Below are 17,881 nucleotides of genomic sequence, written 5' to 3'. Positions count from 1 at the left end.
CCTGAAATGGGGTGAGAGTCCTCCCTGGAAAGGTTGTTGTGAGGATGACATGAGTTAACACATGGAAAGTCAGCGCTGGAAAGCAGCCTGCCAGGTAGCAAGCTCTCACCAAGGCTGCCATTGTGGATGCACCCAGAGTTCGGGGTGCTAGTCCCCTAAGGGGGTCATAGTCTGAGGGAGTGACACACGTCAGTGATAATCCCCATATGATGTGCTCGGTGGTGGCCTGTGTGACCAGGTGGATACGGGAGTGACCTGAGATAGAGAACACTGAAATAGAGAAGGGTGGGTATAGGGGAGGTGACACAGTGGGAAGCTTTATTTCAGAAGTTGTTGACTGGGAGGTGTGCCCAAGAGGTACTTCAATTATAAGATGGAGGGCTGAGTAGTCTGGTTGAGAGACATGAGCAGTAGTTGGACAAGGGAGCTAAGACACTCTTGGGGCAGGAGGAAAGCATCTCTGAGCTCTAACAGAAGCGGAATGAAAGGTCGAAGAGAAATGACGTCGCCTGGCATCTCAGTTTTGTGAACCCTTGCGCTTCTCTCCTCTATGCACAGGTTCCCACCCTCACTCTTCGAAGGACTTTCTCAAATACAAATCTAACAATGTCTCTCCCCGGCTTGAAGCCCTCCCTCCAAGGTCCACTGCCGACTTTCTGGCCTTACTCCACGCGGCCCGCCTCCTCCGCTCGTCCCCCTCCTCCCTGGCCTCCTGAGCTCACCCGATGCTCTGTCCCTTCACCTCACCTATCCCTCACAGCCTCTAAAGTCCCAGGTCCTGAAGCCCACGACCTCCGGAAGATCGCGGCCATCACGGAGGCGCGAATGGATAAATGGGTGGACAAAGGCTCCAGAAGTGACTCAACCAGAGCCCCAACCATTACAAGAGGATACAGCGTGGGGGGGGGGAGGGGAAGAAGAGCTGCGCAGGCGTAATAGGGCGGCTGCTTGACAGGTACTCGGGTGAACTGGAGCAGCCAATCCGCACGAAGAGGGGCGGGACCGCTTCGCGACAGGAAAGCCCTGCCCACACTGCCTGCACGAGAGCGAGTGGGTACGGATGGCTTCTTGGAAGGGGCCTCCTAGAAGCCTATGAGGTCTTTTCTGGCCGGAGTCGGCCAAAGTGATCCAGACCTTCACTCCAGGCTCCGAGGGGGCGTGGCTGCCGCAGAGACCTCCATATCTCCGTTCTTGAGACACTCCCCCACACCGTTTCTGTATCCCCTCGTCTAGAAGGCTCTTAGATCTTTGCAGCGTGAAGGGCCCCTTCCGCCGCCTCCCCAGGGCGCCGGAGTCAGCCAAGGCCGAGATCCGGCAAAAGTCCGTCATCCCTCAAACTGTCGCTACCCTTCAGATGGCCCTCCTTGCACCCTGTCTTACACCCACTCACCTCCTGCTCTAACACTGGTAGGCAGGTGAGCAGAGTTAGGCTGCCTCCTTCCCCACGGTCCTCAAACGGAGTGAGACCCAGACCTGTGGGCAAGGAGCCCAGCACCCTGAGCACACAGAGGGGGACCTGCAGGACATGTTAGAGAGAGGGGAAAGAAGAACAGGGGGCTCCTGAGGGAGACAGCACAGGAAGTGGTCCAGGTGGGAGTTCAGTATGTCTCAGAAACTGGCAGAAGCCTCAGAGGGCAGAGATTCCCTCTATTCTTGTTCTCTCATGAATGGGGTCTTTTCCCTATTCTACCAGACCCTTCAAAATAGACAATCTCAGCTTCCTACTGATGCCTGTGACATTCAGTTCATCTTGTAAGTTAGGAAGAAAACACGTCATGTTCCTATTATGTGCCAGGCTTGATGCTATCCACTTCCCTTTATCTCTGGTCAATCTTAGATAATTCCTGTTTTATTACCTTTCCTCAGGGAAATTAATGACTTTGAGGATGCATCTATGTTCTTCGCAGAGCAATCGGTAGTGCTTAGAGAAGGGGAAAAGCACCGTTTGGGAGTGTGAGGGGCTGCGGCAGTGATTGACGTGAGCAGAAGAGAGTCCTGGGTGTGAGTGCCGATTTTCAGGCGGCCACTCTTGGCAACAGACTTCCCTCCTTCCACACAAGGTCTTTTGTATCATTTGCAGCACTGAGTCCAGAAGGGGAAGAGAGAGTTCAGAGCTGGATCTTGCAGCTTTCTCTCTTTTTGATACCTCTAGGTTCTCATCTGCACCCACCCAACTCAGGCTGGCTCTCCATCACCCACTCCTCCCAGCCTTTCATCATTGGAGTTTTGATTTCCCTGTAGGTCTCAGTGCCTCTCACCCAACTTTCCCATCTAGTAGGTAAGAAATCAGACCCAGGGGCTTCCCTGGCCATCTAGTGGTTAAGACTCCGTGCTCCCAATGCCGAGGGCATTTCCCCCTGGTGGGGGAACTAAGATCCTGCAGGCTGTCTGGCGAGCCCCCCCAAAAAAGAAAAGAAATCAGACCCAAAGGGATGGCTCCAGAAATTCTGATAAGGAATGCATGCCCAAGAAGCAGGGCAAGTGGCCAGCCCTCCTCGAAAGTGACTTCCTGAAAACAGCCTTCACTGCCAGTCTAGCCCCTCAGGAATCACACCTTGAGAACACAGTTGTTCATCCTAAATACTCCTAACAAATGAGACACTTCTTAATACACAAAGCTTTTAAAATTTTCTACACCCAGTTTCATGACTATTTATAAGTGCTGGGTTTAACATCTAAGAAGCTAAATTCATTAGCTTGGGACCTGACTTGTGCCACTTCCAGTGTGGAAGGCATTGTTGCCCACTGCTGAGTGTGTGTCTGGCCTTTGGGGCCTCTTAGAGGGGACAGATGCAATACTCAGCCCTGATGCACCTACACTGAACTTTGGCAAAACGGGGAGATGAGGTGGTGACTTACTGTTGTGTGCTTGCAGAAGCCACACACAGGTAGCTGGGCTCTCTCTCCCTGGTTCTGCCCTAGGCTCAACCTGTCCTCTATCTTGAGCCAGTGTCAATACCACCTGGCTCAGGTGAAGTTTTCTTTCTACCTGTTAAAGGTGAAATACCTCATGGTGATAGGGGTGGGAGTGGAGGATCCCTAAAGAGGGCAGAAGCTTCAGGATGGGGCAAAAGTGCTAGAACCTTCTGGAGAAGTGTATCTGAGGTCCTTTTCATACTTCCTGGAGACCTTCTAAAGCACCTGGGACTTAAACGGTCCTCTTCCTCAAATGCCTGCTTTCTTGCTGCTTATTCCCCACCGGAGGAGTCTGGAAACTTGAGCTGAGTCTCCATTCTGCTACCATGGCACAGTGTGACCTTAAGCAAGACCATTATCTTCTCTGGAGCACAGTTACCCCATGGGGGTCTCTCTAATGATGACCCCCTTTCTCTCATGCTGCAGATCTTACTGTGTGTATATCAGGTCCATTCGCAGCTACAAGAACAGCCCCTGTGAACTGAGCAGCATAATCAGATGTCATCATCACAACAAACATTCAAAGTCGGCTCAGTCATCGTTCCCACTTCATGGATGAGCAAATAGGCAGGAATGGGGTAAGTCAGTTGCTCAAGTGCACATAGCAAGTAAATAACAGAGCCTGGATTTGTCTCCAAAGTATGTGCTATTATTGGTTCTTCTGACTCTCGAGGTTCACAAATTCTCCTCACACAGGGCCTGGAAAGCATTCATTCCACACATACAAATTGAGGGCTGGTCATGGGTTGGCCCCGTGCCACTGCAGCCCCTCCACCCCAAACCTCAAAGGTATGTCCTGTTGTTATTCCATTTTATTATTTTTTTAAATAAATAAATTTATTTATTTATTTTTGGCTGCATTGGGTCTTCGTTGCTGCACGCGGGCTTCCTCTAGTTGCGGCGAGTGGGGGCTACTCTTCTTTGCGGTGCGCGGGCTTCTCATGGCGGTGGCTGCTCTTGCTGCAGAGCACGGGCTCTAGGCGCGCAGGCTCACTAGCTGTGGCACGGAGGCTCAGTAGTTGTGGCTCACGGGCTCTAGAGCACAGGCTCAGTAGTTGTGGCGCATTGGCTTGCTCCGCAGCATGTGGGATCTTCCTGGACCAGGGCTTGAACCTGTGTCCCCTGCTTTGGCAGGCGGATTCTTAACCACTGCGCCACCAGGGAAGTCCCGTTACTCCATCTTAGAGGAGAGGGAACTGAGGCTCATAATGAAGGAGCTGCCAGAGATCTCCCAGTGAGCAAGTGGCAAGCTGGGCTTCACACCCAGCTCTTTCTGGTCCGGGAGCCCTGGTCTTAAGCTCCGTGCAAGAACCGAATCTTGAAAATAGGAAGCACCATGGAAGGTTTTCGTGAGGAGGTGCAACATGTTTGCACTAGGAAGGCCCTCCGGCTTCCTACTCACCTGAATCCTTCCCACCCTGTCTTTCAGGGCTCTGTCCTGCCCTCTGACCCCCAGCACTGGGAGCTGCTGGTGGCTTCCTATCCTCAGTGATCAACAATTCAATCAAAATCTATTTATCAGTATTGGGAATAAGGGCGGCAACAGTCTTGCTTCAGTTGGTCACTGCGCAGTGGGAGAAGAGGGTGAAAAGAGAGGAATCAGGGAGGCGGGACAGCAGAATAGAGGGGCCCGTGGTTGTCCAGCGTCAAGGGCACAGGTCGAAGGCACATGGTGGGGTGAGGGACAGGAAGAGCTTGGCCAGCGGTGCACAAGGGAGGCGCGGGGGTCTGCCGAGGGAGGCGGCCCACTCTTCATCCCAGGCCGGTGGTCCTCCCCTCGCCCCCCCTCCCCCACAGCAGGCAGGAAGCGAGGACAGGGCGGGGGGCTTCTAACTACAGCTTCCGGTCTCCAGGGGCTAAGTGGTTGTCAGGATGTGGTCAGAGGGTGGGCGATCCTGTGGGGTGCCCATCAGCCCCAGATCTCCCCCCAATGAAACCCAGTCCAAGGAAAAGCGATGCGACGGCCAAGCGAATGGAGCCTCAAGGCCAGCCCCACCGCCTCGCTGACACGATGTTCCCGGAACGCCCGCCCCCCAGAAGTCCTGGAACCCGCACTTCTGGCCCAAGTACCCAGAAATATCTTGTCCCCTTCCACACATTTCTGGGCCCCTCGTTTAGGATCTAGGTGAGCTAAAGAAACTGAAAGCCCCCTTCTCACAAGACGGGTCTGAGGCCCATCCCTCCCCTCCCTCCGCTTAGCCTCTGAGAGGGCCTGAGGCCCTCCCTCTGCTCGGCGGGTGTGGCAGGTGAGCCGTCTCCTTTAAGAGTGCACTGGGGAGAGGGAGCCGCAGGAATCTTAAGGAATCCGACCAGTTCCTTCGGCCCAAGAGTATTGTTGCCCTGGGCGGGGCTGTGGGCTTAAAAAGCTGGAACCCACCTGGGCTGGACGCAGCTCCAGGAGCCTCCTCAGACCAGCTCTCTGCACTCAGCTCTCAGGTGAGCAAGTTTCCACCAGGACTTCAGGGCTCCTAGGAAAAGGGGTGGGGGCAGAGGGGGTATCAGTCTGAGGAAGGGGTGGTAGCTGCCTGAGTATTCTCAGTAACGCGCATGTGTTTGGGGGACTGGAGGACTGGAGGCTGCCTGCTCTGTGCCCACTGTCATATGGAAGGAAGGTGGGGTGGAGGCTAGAGGAAACAGGAGCCAGTCTTTGGCCAAAGAATATGTAAAGTGGAGTTGTGACCCTCACGATCCAGGAATTCCAGGGTGGTGGAAGGGGCAGGGAGAGACAGATTGGCCAAAGGAGGGCCAGGTTTGGAAATTGCTCAGAGCCAACAGACCCCCATGTTCCCAAGGAGCGTGTTAATAGTTCCTCCTTCCTATGGCAAAAGGACCCGTGTACTTGTACATTTACTTATTGTAACACGTTTCAGTACTTAACTATGTGCTACGCGCTATTCTTAGGCTTAACATGTAGTAACTCATGTAATTCAGTTATAACCTTATGAGGTTGCTATTATAATTATCCTCATTTTTACAGGGCACTGAAGCACAGAGAGGTTAAGTAACCCAGCTGAGTCACACAGCTGTTAAGTGGCTGAGAGAGGAATTCTCTGGCACGTAATAACTGGGGTTGCAGTCTGGAACACTGACGACCCCTATGCCTGCCTGAGGCTAACAATAGGCAGAAAGCTGGTAGCGGTCTTATCTCAAGGACACAGCCACCCTAGGGACTAGTAAATGAAGATATGGATAGTTCTCACCCTAAGGAGAAAGAAGGAGCCATGTCCCACCCAACAGGCAGTTTCCTGCCAACAGCAGTCTGTACTCTGAGAGTGGAATTTGGGGCTACCTGGAGCAGGGCTTGGCCAGGGCTGAGGTGGGAGGCTCTTGCCTGTCCCTGGCACCTGTCCCTGGCACCTGCCCCTAATGCCTCCGCTTCCCCTGCCCAGCTGTTCACTCAGAGGAGTCCTGGGCATGCCCTAGGTGGAGGCTATCTTGGAATTCAGCCTGGTAGTGCCCCAGGCCCAGACCTTTGGATAGCCCGAGGCCTGACAACCTTAGCCCTTTAAGCCAGGGGTCAGGAAGGCAGGCACCAAAGCCTGAGTTAGAACAGCAGCCCTGCTCTCCTGATGGTGTGTCAGGCATCTGATTACCAGATTTTAACAAAACCTCATATGGCACTTACTATGCACAGGCACTGCTCTAAGCACTTAACTCCACAAGGCATTACTATTATCATCTCTAGACAAGGAAACAAATTAGTAACTTTTCCAAGTCGACCCCATAAGCAAGGGCAGCCTTGAGATTTGTGCCACCAAGTGCCGTGAGCCTGGGGCCGGTCGGGGCTGTCTGACCCCAGCCTGCCCCCTTCCCCTGCAGCCTAGTCCTGCCGCTGTGTCATGGAGGGAGTGGTCCGGGGCCTTCTCCTCCTGCTGGCAGGTGAGTCCTCCCAGAGGTGACCCTGCTGTCACTCACCCACCCACCCACCAAGGCTGTGAAAACCGGGACAGCATCTCACAAAGGGGGCCTGATGTTGAATGAATGTGTTTTCATTTCAACTGTCAACTTAAAGAGAAACATAAAGGAAGTAACGGTACAGGTAGGAAGTAGCTATTGCAAAAGTTACCCAGGTTAATGGAACTTTGGGAGCTAACCATGTGTTGGTGTGAAGAGAACAGCATTCCCTACTTCTTTAGGAGGCAGAGCATTAGCCAGGACCTGTGTAGAAAGCTTTTCAGGAGAGGGTAAAAAGATACCAACACACCATCCCATTTTGAGTGTAAGAAAGAATAGCAGGAAGCCTGAGAAATTGCTGGAAGGGCTGGGGGGTGGGGACGGAGGGCGGGGGTGGGGGTGGGGGCGGGCACAAAGACCAGGAAGTAGGAGACAAAATCCCAGGTCTGTTTGGGGGTGGGGAAGGTGTGAGGAAAGGAACCGGTGACCTCAGGGCCCCTTCATCCCACCTCCCCAGAGTCCCAACGAAGCTGGCTGTCCTTGCGCCTCTAGGCTGGGGTCCTGGCTGCTGATTCATTTTGAGACCAGTGCCATGAATTAACAGCCAATCCCTCTGCTTCTCTCACCCAGGCCTGCCCGTCCTGGAAGCCAATGACCTGGTTGGTGAGTAAGGCCCCAAACTGCCCTGCTGGCCCTGCCTTAGCTGGCCCTAAGACCCCACATCCTGCCTCCTGGCTCTGGTCCTTATTTATTTTTTTCATGTTTTCTTTCCTGCAGATAAAGGCAGTCCCTTCTACTATGGTAAGAGCTGATATCCCTTGCCCCCCACCCCTACCCTTGCCTATCCTGGACCTCTTTGCGAGGGGTTGGTGAGGGGTGATGTGGAGCCCAGTGTAGACAGAAAGGGGCTTGAGGGAACAGGGAAGGAGGGGCAGGATGGGGCTGAGACTGGGGATTAAAGAACCAGAGTCGTCGTCATCGTCGTCATCGACCAGAAGAGTGACAGGCCGACTCATAACATGGTCTTTGGGAGAACTTCATTCCAGCAAGGAGGTAAGGTGCCCACAGGATGTTTAGGAAGACTTCCGGGGAAAGGGGCTAGAGGCACCTGGTTAATCTCCTTTCTTCAACTCACTCTCTCTTGCCTTCCCCAGGACCAGCTCCTTGCTGCCTGACAACGCCCCAAGCAGGTTTCCGCTCGCTCTGCCTGGCACTGTCCCCCAACACAGTCCTCATGTGCTCCAGGTCTCAGCTCAAATGCCACCTTTCAGAAAAGCCTTCCTGGATCATTCTTCAAAGCCCATTCTTTTTCTGTGCTCTTCTGCTTGTTTTTTCTTCCTATCACTTGTTCCCACCAGATATTAGATGATGTACTTACTGGCTTGTCTTTCTTGTTGCCTGGAATGTAAGTGCATCTGTACAAGCAGGTGGTCATAACTATCTGTTGAACGACTGGGCTGGAGCCAGGCTGGTGCCAGCTCACTCTCTATGCTCCTCTAGACTGGGAAGGCCTGCAGCTGGGCGGGGTGATCTGTGCGGCGCTCCTGTGCATCGCTGGAATCTTGTTCGCCCTGAGTGAGCAGTGGGACTGGCGGGGCCGGGGTGGGGGTGGGGAGCGGGTGGGAAGGGGGTGGCTCAGGCTCCCCAGGCTCTTTGAACTGGCTGTCTCTTCCTTCACAGGTGGCAAATGCAAATGCAAGCAAGATCATAAGCACAGGTGAGACAGGGCCCTGTTGTGTGCACCTTGAGCAGAGCAGAGCTATTTGGCGGTAAAGCCCTACAATTTGGAGAAAGAGGACAGCCCCCGGGCTGTCCTTGGGCTTGCAGTGGGATTTGTCATTCACAGATCATCAACCCTGAAGGACCCCAAATCAGGGAAAGCTCTGACCCTTCGTATTGTGTAAAGTGGCACCAGGAATCTTGGTGGGGGAAAAGGACAGAGGCTTGAGGATGCTAATCTGACGTGTTCCTTTCTCAGCTCCTTACCCGAGAAAGCTGTTCCACTCATCACTCCAGGTGAGACAGGCTTCGAGAGGCTTCCAGGCACTCAGGCAGGATAGCCATATAATTTGAGACTGCCTGAGCCAGCCTGCCTTGGGGTCACCTGAGGCTGAGGGGGGTGTCCGTGGAGTGACCCAGTTTGTGAAGATCTGACCTCCATTCTCTCCACAGGCTCTGCCAGTACCTGCTGAGCACAGGACCGGCTTCACGGCACTTCCTGCACCAGCTCCCATACTGTCCCCTCCCCCTTGGGGGACTTTACCCTTCATGATGGCCTTTCTCTCTGAGGGTGGGCCCTTAGGCTCCCTTATGCTCAGGAGGCTGTCCAGAGCTTATTTCTAAATTAAACTTTTCTCCTCCCTCCTGTGGTCTTATGACCTTCTGTGTGTCTGGTTAGGGACAGGCAGGCTGGAAAGGGACAAGGAAATCTTGCTCAGGAAAGTCCAGGCCCCTCAGTGGGAGGGGGGGGGGGTGTCCCATAGATTGCTGATGCATCCTGTGGCCACATATCTGTCCTGAAGCCATTCCCAGCATGCCCCCCACTTTGAGGACCTCCTGATAATTGATCTCCTGCCTCACCCATGCATGATGCAAGACATCTCAATGTTCTATCAAAGAACCTTACAATTTCCACACCTTGCCTGGAGACCTTGTAAGTCCCGATGACCCAGATACCCATGACATCCTGTAACCTAGAATGATCCCCAGTCGTTTGCCCTCTGCTAAGACCCCACCTCACTCAGTGAGTGCTCACACAGCCCAGGAAATGGAGCAATTTCTTCACTAACTCACCCCAGTAAAACCCTATGAAATTCTCAGACCAACCCATGAACCCTTCCCCCACTCTAGGTAATGTCCCGTGAGACCCCCACTATAAGCAACATCCCAGCAAGCCCTGCATAGTGCATTTTAGAAACAAAACCCATCCATGCCAATCTGGGTCTCAGTATGTCCAAAGTCCATTTCTGGAATACCTCACTTGAAAGGCCCCAGCATGCACGGGGTGAGGCTGGGGAAACGGCTCTCCCACCTGGGCAGCCTGTTCATCCTGCAGCCTCACCCCGCTTGCCAACCTCCATATCCTAAGGTGGGAGGAGCTGAGGCATACTGGCAGAGACCCTGGGGTGGAGACAGGCTGGGGCAGCAGATGTCTGCCCTGTCCCTGCCAGGCAGTGGCTCACAGTCTGGGACTGGGCTGATGGGGCAGCCACCTGTCTTGGTGTTGCTTCAAGCCAGCTCTCTAATGGTGCCCTGCTCCAAACCTTCCACCCATTTCCCAGCGTGGTACTAGATCCTCTGGAAAGTATAGTGGATCCAAGACTTGTTGGCTGTAGTCAGGAGGCCAGCACAAGGGATTCTAGATGCTGAGGACCCCACTTCCTGGTCTGCAGCCCTCCCAGGCCCTGAGATCTAAAAACGAGGGTCACAGGAACTTCCCTGGTGGTCCAGTGGGTAAGACTGCACACTCCCAATGCAGGGGGCCCGGGTTCAATCCCTGGTCAGGGAACTATATCCCACACGCATGCCGCAACAAAGATCTCGTGTGCTGCAACTAAGACCCAGTGTGGCCTAAATAAATAAAAATGAGGATCACAGACCTGTTTAGGGCCCTTGAATAGGTCACATAAGCAGGATGAGGGGACAGTTCCAAGGCTGGCCCAGAGCTACAGCAGGAACTCCAAGAACCTGAGTGGGACTCAGGATACCTGGCTGAAATTGCATCCACTCACGGTCCAAGGTAGGTGAGGGAAGTGTGGCAGGGAGCTACGGGGGGCCTCTTAGGCCTTTAAGATCCCAGCATTCTGAACCAGATACATGCTATGAAGAAAGTAAAACAAGCGTGCTGCAGCGGCTGGGTGCATGGGCAGCAGTGGGTGATGTGGTCAGGTCAAGAAGTGACATCTGAGCTGAATCCTCTAAGGTGAATGGTGGGAGGGGCCAGCTGCGCAAACTTCTTTCCTGGTAGAGGGAACAATGGTTTCTTGCCTTTTGAGGACCAGAGGAACGTCGGTGTGACTGGCACGTAAGTGATGAGATCAACGAGGAAGCAGGTGCGGCCACTGCAGGGAGAATTTTGCCCCATCCTGAGCTGGGAATCAATCGGGGGACCCGGATCTGCGCATGCGGCGGCAGGAAGAAGGCAGGAGCGCAGGCGCGCAGATCCCAAGGAATGGCGTAGCCCGGACGCGCCGCAGCGTCATCCGCCCAAAGGCAGCCTCCGACCCCGCCTTTTCGTCCTGGGGAGTGGGGTGCATGTCCCTCTCCTCCTTGGACACAGGAGGATGCTGGTGTGAATGGGTTGCATTGGAGAATGTAAAAATGAGCTCCGCCTAAGAAAGCAAAGTCTGTGGCCTTACGTGGGGCTAGAGTGGCAGACGCGGAAGCGATATTGGCAGAACGCCCCCTTCTGAGTGACCGACAACTGCTTTCTTTTAGAAACTCGGGTTCCTACCATCACAAACGGTGAGATGCCCTGCTGTTTGAAATCCAATCAGTAAGAAGAAAACCCCATGCTGCCAGGGTAACCTAAATCACTTTGACGCGAGATTCAGCTTCAGTTCCTACCCGGGCGACCAGCCCCGGAAGAGGGGTTTCTGGCGCAATACTCCACATCCATCTTAACGGTTTGGTTTCCCAGCTCCGCTTTGCGGTGGAGACCAGCTACACACAGTCATGATCTACTTTCAGCCTGCCAAACAGCCTGTCCAATTTCGCCTGAACAAACGCCAGTTTCCTCACGTCCCATGAGCAACCGAAGGGACCTACGACCCCCATACCCCCAACGTGTGCAGCTCCGTCATTGTCAAGTCAGTGAGCCTGGCTTTCTACAGTACAGGCTCCTGCCTGTTGGTTTAGGCTGATTCTACCTGTCCAACCAAGGCTGGGGCAAGGGGCTCATGGAGGGCATCTGGGAGCCTGGGTTAATCATGGTTGGGAAAAGTCACGGACTGTGATGGGAAGGTGGCAGGAGAGAGCCATGCAGGATGGAGGCAGTGTTAGCCTGTGAGTCTGGCACATGGGCCCTGGAGTTGGGCTGCTGATTCCCAAGGGAAATAAGCTCTCCTCTCTTCCCTCCCAGGAGTAGGGAGTGGGAAAGGTAGTCAGTCATAGGACGGGAGGAGCCTCTGCCCAGGCTTCACCGTGTGGAATTACTTGCTGTGCCTCAGAGACCCCTTCCTTGGGCCTGTTTTCCCTGGGGAACAGGGGGTTGGGAGTGTAGGGAGGCTGGCTTTGTCTCAATTCCCACCTCTTGTCATCTCCTAGATGAGGGGCTGACCAGGAAAGAACCAGAGAAAGCAAAGGGTAATTGAACACTTAGTACTTTATGGGCACTGTTACAAACACTTCACACGTGTTGATTTTCCCAGCAGCCTATGTGATGTGGATTCATATTATGCCCACTGTGCATAAGAGACCTAGGTTCTCTCAGGTCATCTTACTCCTGAGCCATTTCTGAACGACTAGGCTACACTGCCTTTTCTGGTATTTATCACTATCTGAGAGAGACCCCAAGGACTGTACCTTCTTGGGGACTATGTATCCCTCCCCACTTTTTATTTAAACAATCTTATTTTTTTCCGAATGCAAGCATCTTTCATGCTTATTACAGAAAACTGGAACATTACAGAGATAGCTCACTTAGAAGATAAACCAAATTCTAACCCAGCACTCAGAAATAATCAAGGATAAAAGTCTGTTATACAATCAGAGTATTCTGTAATTCTCTGGAGCTCCAGATTGTTACATGAACCAATAGTTCATTACTTTGTTTTGCTGAGTAGTAGTCCCAGGCAGTGTTGTATTAATGAACACAGCTTGGGTTGCAGCCTTACCTCAGGGCACTGCGCTTCCCTCCCTCTGCTGGACATTGTCCCAATTCCCCAGCATCCCTGCATCACCAATTCCCTTCCTCCTTTAGGCCCTGCCCTTTGCCGGGCCACTCTATAGCTGTACCACCAACATGTGAGCTCTCATCACTGTTCACTGCTTCTTCTCTTTGTACTCGGCCCTAATTCACATACTACTTATATTTTACTGATTTATTTGATATGGTCTCCTACCCCTACAATAATGTAAATTCAAATTGGCACCTGAAGAATTTTCTGAGTTTGGGCTCACAGGTTTACTTGTTTTCAGATTGTTGTTTTATGATTCCCACCGAATGCATATTGGTCATTTTAGGCTTCTCATGTTCTCAGGGTAATTTTAAGAAATCTGGTTGAATTCCTTCCACCAATCCCCTCACAGATAATAACAACACATAGGTCTTATAGTCATCCTATGCCTACAACTTAAGTACACAATATCCGGTACCCTACCAAAAATATCCATGCATAAAAGACAAACTTAAGCCAGACAGACAACATAAACACAGAAATGCAGATGTTGGAACGATCAGACTTTAAAAACTGTCAGTAATGTGTTCAAGGAATGAGCTATATGGAGATTTTCAGAAGAAAATTAAACCTGTGTTTTTGGTTAAATTGTGTCCTCCAAAAAGGTATGTTCAATTCCTAATCCCCAGTACTTGAGACTGTGACCTTATTTGGAAATAGAATCTTTGCAGATATAATCATTTTAAAAAGAGGTCATACTGGATTAGGATGGACCCTAATCCAATGACTGGTGTCCCCCTAAAAGGAGGACAATTTGGACACAGGGAGAAGGCCGTGTGCCACCCCACGCAGAGAGGGAAGAATGCAGCTGCAAGCTAAAGAACACCAAGACTGCCGGCAGGCACCGAGGCTAGAAGAGGCAAGGATTCTTCCTCAGGGACTTCAGAGGGAGAATGGCCTTGCGTGCACCTTAATTTTGGCTTCTTGCCACCAGAATTGTGAAAAAATTAATTTTTCTACATTATGTAAAAAAATTAAGAAAATTTTACAACTAAAAGTTCATCAGTTCTTAAACATAACAGATGTTTAACAACCAATTAGACTTAGCTGAAGAGAATGGGTGATTGGAAGATAGATAAAAGGAATAAAGACACACAAGAAGGAAAAAGTATTAAATAAAATCCAACATTTACTAGCGATTAAAAAATAAATTTATACTAAACCTTAAGTAAATGGAAATCTCCTAAATAAAGGGTATGCAACCAAAAACCAGTATTTTAATGGAGGAATATTATTGAAAGCTTTCAATAAGATGCCCTCTGACCCCAAATGTTCAGCATCACATTTCCTAATGATAAAAAATAAACTTACCTTTCTTTGCAACAAGGCAAAGAAAAAAGTGCATAAGGATTAGAAAGAAATTAATCAAAATGTCATTATTTGCAAATGTCATGACTTTGTAGAAAATCCAAAGAATCTACATTTAAATCAGCATAGGTAAAAGATTTTAGCAAGACCACAAAGGTCAATATAAAAATCCAGTTTTGTTTTGTTTTTTTTAATCCTTGTATTTCTAGTCCCAGGCACAAACTCTCAGCAAGAGAAATTTAAAAGACACCATTTAAAATATAATAAAATACCTAGAAACAAGTCTAACAAAATGTCCAAGAATTTTTACACAAAAACTAAAATCAAAACTCAGATACCGTAGAAGAGCTTCAGGACTTGATGCAACTGCTAACACTCAGTGCAGGGTGAGCACAGTACCTCCAGGAGCTGCTTTGAATAGTAAACGGCTCCCTGCTGCAGAGAACGTCGTGTTGATTCCTACCACTCAGGGGCTGAGCTGCCACTGTGTAGTGAGACATCAGAGACACCACACAAAACCATTTAGAACAGATACCTGGATGATGGAGCCTACTCTGTCCTTCGTAGCAGATGGCAGAGCAGCTTGCAGAATCCAGGCAGCCTTCTAGTCACCTGGTAATTGGGTATGAGCACTATTTTCAAGTGTAAAATAAGGTTTCTCCAAATCCAAAAGGTCCTACCAACAGTTATGCCTCTTTCTTGGTGATGCAGTATCTTGACCTTTCCATTGGAGGAAATGTTCCAGTTCTGCCCAGGTCCAGAGGTCAGCAAACATTTCCTATAAAGGCTCAGAGAGTAAGTGTCTGCTAGGCTTTGTGGGCCACATGGTCTCTGATGAAACTACTCATCTATCTGCCGGTGTAGCTCAAGAGCAGGCTAGACAAAATAAACGAATGCACATGGCTGTGTACCAATAAAACATTAATTATACATACAGGCAGCAGGCCAGATTTGGCCCATGGACCCTAGTTAGCCAATCCTTGCCCAAAACCGTTAGACCCTGAAAATGTCCCTGACATGGCAGAGCCCTGAATTCTTCCACCCCCGAGCACACAGGTAGGTGTCTTCCTAAGGCATCCCAAGTACTCACTGCTTCCTCCTCACCAAGACCAATGAGCATGTCATCAATATAGTGGATCATGGCAAGGTGATCAATGTCTCTCCAGACTGTATTGTAACAGAGAACAGGAGTTATACACACTTGGAAAAAGACAGGCAATGTGTTCTGATGTCCATGTTATAAGGTCATTTAAAAAAAATCTTTTGCTTGACTCTGTTTGAAAAGAACATATTCGCTAGGTCAGGGGCTTCCCAAGCTCCAGAGGCTTGTTGATCTATCCGGGCAAACACGCCACATTAAGCACTGAGCTGTGACTGGGGCAACTACACGGTTAAGTTCCTGGTCTTTCGCTATCTGCTGGAATCCATCTGCTCTTTCTGGGGAACAGGCAGGCAAATAAAAAGGGCTAGGCTTGCCTTTTTATTACGTGTTTCAGCATGGCCCTAACCCCAGACATTGCACACACATCACAGAATCTTTGTTCACTGTCTTGGATGGGGAATGCCTTCTGAGAGGTTCCTCTTGGCCTTTCCTACCATGATGACTCTTCACAAGCCAGGGACCCAGTGTGAGGTATCTGTCAACTGCCTAGGGTACCCCTTCCCACTCACTCAGGGAGATAACCTAAGGGGTCTGCAAACCTGTTTAACCCACAATGAAATGAACATGTCCCCTTGTCTTCCTATGCTCCCAATCTTAACAGAAGGACCATGATCGCACTTTGGATCCCCTGGTATCAGTATCAACTCAGACCCCCTATCCAACAGCATATGTAAGAGACTCGGGTCATTTCCTACCCCTGGCCGCAGAGAGGAAGATGTATAGAATCTTTATTACATAGTTGTTGCAATGCTGTCAGGCCCTTCCTCCACTCCAGTTGATGGTCTCTGGGACTGAGACCTGGCTCTGTTCTGGAAATAAATGTAACAGACCTCAGAGCTGTGCCTGTATGACCCCTGGACACACAGAGGTCTGACAGCCTTCACCACAGATCTGGCCGGGTAAAGGCTCCTCCTGCCTTTCGGGTTTTGGTGCCCATCATGACAATTATGCTTACCTCACCATCTGATGATTGCCACCACCTGATCTCTGCTCTTCTGGAATCCTTTTACCCCTATTTTCTCCTACTGCCAACCCTGGCCAAGAGCTTCCATTAATGTCTCAAAATGCTGGTGCACCTCACCAGCACGTTATCGAATTTAGTGGAATGTCCTTGGATCCTTCCAGGAGAACATCTTTTAGCTGGTGTTTTTTCTGGCCTTAAATACTAATCTTCTCTAGCATGCCCACCCGCGTCCCCCAACCCCCTTTCTCAACACCCAGCATCTCTTCCTCCTATAGGCCATCGTCTCCAAGCTTCAAGGGTCAACTCTAGATTAGGATGGGCTCCAAGAATGCTTAGAATTTATATCCTGAGTCACAAGAGATGCCCCACATCAATCGTTTTATACTCAACCCTCTGGCCCAGCATCCTCAAGATCCCCTTGTGTGCTACGGCTCCTGTTCATACATACTAATCAGGCCCTGCAGTTTCCTTCTGTGCCACACTCAGTCCTGAGACTAGTTTTCCGAAACAGGAGTCAGTCATTTCCTTTAAGGGGCTAGAAATAGTAAAAATTCTGCAGGCCAAGGGAAATTTGAAGTTTTCACAAATTTTTTTTTGGATAAAACTAAAACACTAAGAGCAGTATTTTGTACTACAGGTCTGCTAATAAGAATGGTATTCTTTTGGGAGAGATTCTAATTAATCGGGGTTTCCTGCCACCAAATTGACTCAACTGGAAACCATTCTTAGCTCACGAGTTATACTATATACTAAACCATATGGCAGGCTGGATTTGGCTTACCAGCAGTTTGCCAGCTCATTCTTCCAGCAGACTTGGAGAGCAGATATTATCTGATCAACCACATACCTCAGGTGATGCCTCTGGATAAGTCTTTCTTCTAATAAGAGGCACCAAAGCAACTGCTGCTGGCCCAGAAATTTGAGTCACTATGGGATTTAAGGGCATCTAGCACATTCCCAATTTCCCACCCCAGGTTCTTGGAGCCCACTCCTTCCATATCTGAACCTCAAAATTAGCAAAGATTTACGGGGAATAAACGTACTCCTTGAAACTTCACTGCCCTATTAAGCCTTGGTCTTTTTTTGCGGTACGCGGGCCTCTCACTGCTGTGGCCTCCCCCGTTGCGGAGCACACGCTCCGGACGCGCAGGTCCAGCCGCCATGGCCCACGGGCCCGTGGGATCTTCCCGGACCAGGGCACGAACCCGCATCCCCTGCTTCGGCAGGCGGACTCCCAACCACTGCAACACCAGGGAAGCCCAAGCCTTGGTCTTTTAATCACATCCTAGACCTTGCCATCACAGGTTTCATGAACTCCCAGGTTTTCTGCCTGGGTTTCTCTGGGTCTTCCTCACAACCCAGACGGCCTTTGCTTCCCTGCAGTGGACTGTCACTCATGAGATGAGCAGACTGTGAACACAGCCTAGAACAGATGCGTGGTCTCTGCACAACTCACCTGTCCCCCAAATATGCTATGCAGTCTTCTCAGTTGACCTTCCCAGTTCTGCCTCTGGCATTACTGGGTTATGCTGCTGCCCTATCTCCAGCCACCTGAGTCTGTAGAACACTAGTGGGAAGAATGGCAGGGTGGGGTTGTGAAGCCCAAAAAAGCCAGGAAAGGCCTAAGACTCTCCAACCTACCTATAAAACCATCAGAGGCTTGGCTAACACAGCAGCTTCTCTGTAAATGAGGCCAGTGTCTTAAAATGAAGACACCATACAAAGATCCTATTAATGCTG

At 50.7% G+C, this 17,881-nt stretch overlaps 1 protein-coding gene across 1 annotated transcript; it reads left to right on the top strand.

Moving 5' to 3' along the window:
• Positions 1-6,755: 6,755 nt before the first annotated feature.
• FXYD4 (FXYD domain containing ion transport regulator 4) lies at positions 6,756-10,990 on the top strand (the record flags this gene model as incomplete). Its single annotated transcript, XM_079900599.1, has 7 exons — positions 6,756-6,795; positions 7,441-7,473; positions 7,588-7,611; positions 8,311-8,385; positions 8,491-8,527; positions 8,789-8,826; positions 10,806-10,990. The coding sequence occupies 7 exons, from the start codon at positions 6,756-6,758 to the stop codon at positions 10,988-10,990; spliced, it is 432 nt and encodes a 143-aa protein (XP_079756725.1).
• Positions 10,991-17,881: the final 6,891 nt, after the last annotated feature.

The sequence above is a fragment of the Stenella coeruleoalba genome, assembly GCF_951394435.1.
Source record: "Stenella coeruleoalba genome assembly, chromosome: 16".
NCBI classification, from domain to species: domain Eukaryota; kingdom Metazoa; phylum Chordata; class Mammalia; order Artiodactyla; family Delphinidae; genus Stenella; species Stenella coeruleoalba.
Note: the sequence above shows the minus strand (reverse complement) of the source record. Positions and strands in the feature narration are given on the sequence as shown.